Genomic DNA, 5009 nt, shown 5'->3' with positions numbered 1-5009 from the left:
CAGGTTCGTCTGTGCTCAGCTGAACAATCCTGTCCTGGAGAGCATCAGCCTCATCGACACCCCCGGGATCCTGGCTGGGGCCAAGCAGAGAGTCTGCCGCGGTGAGGGAACCCAAAAACTGGGGAGGAACCCCAAAAATCGGGGAGGGAACCCCGAAAACTGGGGAGGGAACCCCGAAAATCGGGGAGGAACCCCAAAAATTGGGGAGGGAACCCCGAAAATTGGGGGGAGCCCGAAAAAAACCGGGAAAAATAATTAAAAAAAACTCGTGGGAAAGGAGGAATCCCCAAATTCTCCTTGGGATTGGGGGGAAAACGCCTGAAATTGGGGGGAAAAAGGTCATTTTTTGGGGATGTCCCGAGAAAATAAACATAAAAACCAGCGCGTTGGAAAGGAGAGATCCCAAAATCGGGGAGGGGGATTTGGAATTTTGGGGTGAATTTGGGATTTGGGGGGAGATTGGAGTGGATTTGAGGTGTTTTGGGTGTGATTTGGGGTTGTTTAGGGGTTATCTTGAGGTATTTTGGGGTTATTTTGAGGTATTTAGGGGGTTTTTTTGAGGTATTTAGGGGTTATTTAGAGGTATCGAGGGGTGGTTTGGGGTGGTTTTGGGTGATTTTGGGACTCCAGCCAGGGGGGCTTGGGGTTATTTAGGGGTTGTTTTGAGGTATTTAGAGGTTATTTGGGGGTTATTTTGAGGTATTTAGGGGTTATTTAGAGGTATTTGGGGTTATTTAGGGGTTATTTTGAGGAATTTAGGGGGTTTTTTGAGGTATTTAGAGGTGGTTTGGGGTGGTTTTGGGTGATTTTGGGACTCCGGCCAGGGTTTGGGTGCCAAAGGGCGGCGTTAGGGTGTGGCCACCCCGAATTCCCGGGAATTTGGCCAATTTTCCCTCCCCGTCCTTCCTCCCCCACCCCAAAACCCGCCGGGGCCGCCGGGGGGGAGGGGAGGGCGGGAAAAGGGAGGGAAAAGGGAAAAATGGGAATTTGGGAGCTGGGGGGTTGGATTTGGGGTCTGGCAGCCTCCAGGTCACATTTTCCCCCTTTTTTCCCAGGCGGAGAATTCCCAGAGGTTCTTGCAATTGGGTTATTTTGGGATCAGGGCTGCATTTAGGGTTCCCGTTGGGATTTTGGGGTCCAGCCCTGTCTTTATCCCGAATTTTCCCAGGCTGTGACTTTCTGGCTGTTCTTGGGATGGATTACTTTGGGATCATTTCAGGATTTAGGGTTTCCAACCCTCTCCAGTCCCATTTTAGGGCTGGATTTAGGGTTTTCATTGGGATTTTGGGATCTGGGCTCCTCTCCAGTCCCATTTTAGGGCTGGATTCAGGGTTTCCATCAGGATTTTTGGACCTGGCAGCCTCTTTACCCCAAATTTCCCCGTTTTTCCCAGGCTACGATTTCCCAGCCGTGCTGCACTGGTTCTCAGAATGGATTATTTTGGGATTATTTCAGGATTTAGGGTTTCCATCAGGATTTTTGGACCTGACAGCCTCTTTACCCCAAATTTCCCCGTTTTTCCCAGGCTACGACTTCCCGGCCGTGCTGCGCTGGTTCGCCGAGCGCGTGGATTTGGTGATTCTGCTGTTTGACGCCCACAAACTGGAAATTTCGGACGAGTTCTCCGGGGCCATCGGGGCCCTGCGGGGCCACGAGGACAAGATCCGCGTGGTGCTCAACAAGGCCGACGCCGTGGAGACGCAGCAGCTCATGCGGGTTTACGGGGCGCTGATGTGGTGTCTGGGCAAGGTGGTGGACACGCCCGAGGTGCTGAGGGTGTTTATAGGGTCGTTCTGGGCGCAGCCCCTGCTGAACCCCGAGAACCGGCGGCTGTTCGAGCTGGAGGAGCAGGATCTGTTCCGGGAGATCCAGGCTCTGCCCCGGAACGCTGCCCAGAGGAAGCTCAACGACCTCGTCAAACGGGCCAGGCTGGTGCGGGTGAGGTTTGGGGTTTTTGGGGGTTTGTTTGGGGTCTCTGTGGGTTGGAGGTTCCCAGGGGTTTGGGGGAATCTGAGGTTCTTTGGGATCCCCGTGGATTGGGGGATTTAGGGTTTCCATTCGGATTTTGGGATTCCTATCCAGTGGGAATCTGGGGTTCTTTGGGATCCCTGTGGTTTGGGGGATTTAGGGTTTGAATTGGGATTTTGGGATTCCTATCCAGTGGGAATCTGGGATTCTTTGGGATCCCCACACATTGGGGGATTTAGGGTTTCCATTGGGATTTTGGGATGTCCCAAATTCGATGGGGTTTTTGGGATCCCCACACATTGGGGGATTTAGGGTTTCCACTGGGATTTTGGGATTCCTATCCAGTGGGAACCTGGGGTTTTTGGGATCCCCGTGGTTTGGGGGATTTAGGGTTTCCACTGGGATTTTGGGATTCCCATCCGATGGGAATCTGGGGTTTTTGGGATCCCTGTGGATTGGGGGATTTAGGGTCTCCACTGGGATTTTGGGATGCCCCCAATTCAATCTTGGGATCCCCACAGACTGGGGTGACCTCGGGATATCCTGATTTTCCCGTGGATCCTGAGGGGATTCCTGTGGGGTCGAGGGCACAGCGAGACTCCCGGAGCTCCCCATGGATCTGAGGGATCCCCCTGTGCCCTGGCTGATCCCAAATGACCCCAAATGACCCCAAATGACCCCAAATAACCCCAAATTCCGCTCCAGGTGCACGCGCTGATCCTATCCCGGCTGCGCCAGGAGCTCCCCTCGCTGCTGGGCGGCACTGGCCGCAGGAAGAGACTCATCCAGAGGCTGCCGGCGCTGCTGGCCAGGATCCAGCGGGAACACCAGATCCCCCCGGGGGACATCCCGGACTGCGCCCGCCTCCAGGTGACTGGGATTGGGGTTTGGGATGATTTGGGATCCAGCGGGAACACCAAATCCCCCCGGGGAACATTCTGGACTGTGCCCGGCTCCAGGTGACTGGGATTTGGGGTTTGGGATTGGGAATTGGGGATCCCAAATCCCCTCGGGGGATATCCCAGACTGTGCCCGGCTCCAGGTGATGGATTGGGATCGGGGAGATCCCGAGGGATTTTGTGGGATCTGGGGGAATCCTGAGCCCCATATTCAAGTCCTGAGCCTCACAATCTGTTGGGATCTGATAGGATCCTGTGTGGGTTTTTGGGATCTAGTGTGGTGGTGTGTTTGGTTTGGGTTTTTTGGGTTTTTGTTTGGTTTTTTTTTTCCCCGGCATCTGATGGGGGTTTTCGGGGATCATTTGGGTTCTTGTTTTTGGGGATCTTTTGGGGTTTTCTGATGGGGGTTTTCGGGGATCTTTTGGGGTTTTCCGATGGTGGTTTCCGGGGATCTTTTGTGTTTTTCCGATGGGATCTGACGCATTCCCCACGGGGTTTTCTAACCCCTCCCCATCCCCTCCACCCCAGGAGCAGCTCCTCTCCCGCGATTTGTCCCGCCTGCCCCCTCTGAAGCGGCGGCTGCTGGCCGGGCTGGAGGAGCTGCTCACCAAGGACATCCCCGCGCTGACCCCTCTGCTGGCCGCCGCTGACCCCCAGGGTGACCCCGGCGTGCGCGGGGGAGCCTTCGAGGGGGCGCGGCTGGGACCCTTCGGGGACTCGGAGGAGGACGAGGAGGAGGAGGATGGCGACGAGTGGGTGGTGCTGAAGGACAAGGCGAAATACGACGAGATTTTCTACGGCTTGGCGCCCAGCGGGGGCAAGCTGAGCGGGCGGCGAGCGCGGGGCTGGATGGTGGCCAGCAACCTGCCCAGCTCCGTGCTCGGCCGCATCTGGCAGCTCAGCGACGTGGACAGGGACGGCATGCTGGACCACGAGGAGTTCGCCCTGGCCGGACATCTCATCGGGGCCAAGCTGGAGGGACGAGGGCTGCCCACCGACCTGCCGCCGCGCCTGGTGCCGCCGTCCAAGAGGAGGCACAAGGGGTCTGCTGAATAACCCAAAAAACCCGAAAATCCACCCCAAAACCCGCCCGGAAAACCCCAAAGTCAGGGAGTCACAAATGCCTCATGCTGCCGTCCAAGAGGAGGCACAAGGGGTCTGCTGAATAACCCCAAAAAACCCAAGAATTTACCCCAAATCCTGCCCGGAAAACCCCAAAGTCAGGGAGTCACAAATGCCTCATGCTGCCGTCCAAGAGGAGGCACAAGGGGTCTGCTGAATAACCCCAAAAACCCGAGAATTTACCCCAAAGTCAGGAATTCACAAATGCCGTCCAAGAGGAGGCACAAGGGATCTGCTGAATAACCCCAAAAACCTCCAAAATCTACCCCAAAACCCGCCCGGAAAACCCCAAAGTCAGGGAATCAAGAGGAGGCACAAGGGATCTGCTGAGTGACGCCAAAAAACCCCAAAATTCTACCCCAAAACCTGCCCGGAAAACCCCAAAGTCAGGGAGTCACAAATGCCTCATGCTGCCGTCCAAGAGGAGGCACAAGGGGTCTGCTGAATAACCCCAAAAACCCCGAGAATCCACCCCAAAGTCAGGAATTCACAAATGCCGTCCAAGAGGAGGCACAAGGGGTCTGCTGAATAACCAAAAAAACCCGAGAATTTACCCCAAAACCTGCCCGGAAAGCCCCAAAGTCAGGGAGTCACAAATGCCTCATGCTGCCGTCCAAGAGGAGGACAAGGGGTCTGCTGAATAACCCCAAAAACCTCCAAAATCTACCCCAAAACCCACCCGGAAAACCCCAAAGTCAGGGAATCACAAGAGGAGGCACAAGGGATCTGCTGAATAACCCCAAAACCCCAAAAATCTACCCCAAAGTCAGGGAGTCACAAATGCCTCATGCTGCCGTCCAAGAGGAGGCACAAGGGGTCTGCTGAATAACCCCCAAAAACCCGAAAATCTACCCCAAAACCTGCCCGGAAAACCCCAAAGTCGGGGAATCGAGAGGAGGCACAAGGGATCTGCTGAGTGACGCCAAAAAACCCCAAAAATCCACCCCAAAACCTGCCCGGAAAACCCCAAAGTCAGGGAGTCACAAACGCCTCACGCTGCCCTCCAAGAGGAGGCAAAAA

At 55.4% G+C, this 5009-nt stretch overlaps 1 protein-coding gene across 1 annotated transcript; it reads left to right on the top strand.

The window, feature by feature from the left end:
• Positions 1–4: 4 nt before the first annotated feature.
• LOC146420889 (EH domain-containing protein 2-like) lies at positions 5–4743 on the top strand (the record flags this gene model as incomplete). Its single annotated transcript, XM_085047918.1, has 4 exons — positions 5–101; positions 1526–1938; positions 2674–2838; positions 3396–4743. Coding segments are annotated over 4 exons (1203 nt in total), but the record flags the coding sequence as incomplete, so codon positions are not given.
• Between the last annotated feature and the right edge of the window lie 266 nt (positions 4744–5009).

The sequence above is a fragment of the Lichenostomus cassidix genome, unplaced genomic scaffold (assembly GCF_008360975.1).
Source record: "Lichenostomus cassidix isolate B80296 unplaced genomic scaffold, HeHo_3.0 HiC_scaffold_750, whole genome shotgun sequence".
In the NCBI taxonomy this organism is placed as follows: domain Eukaryota; kingdom Metazoa; phylum Chordata; class Aves; order Passeriformes; family Meliphagidae; genus Lichenostomus; species Lichenostomus cassidix.
The sequence above is the reverse complement of the archived record's forward strand: the minus strand, read 5'-3'. Positions and strand labels throughout refer to the sequence as shown.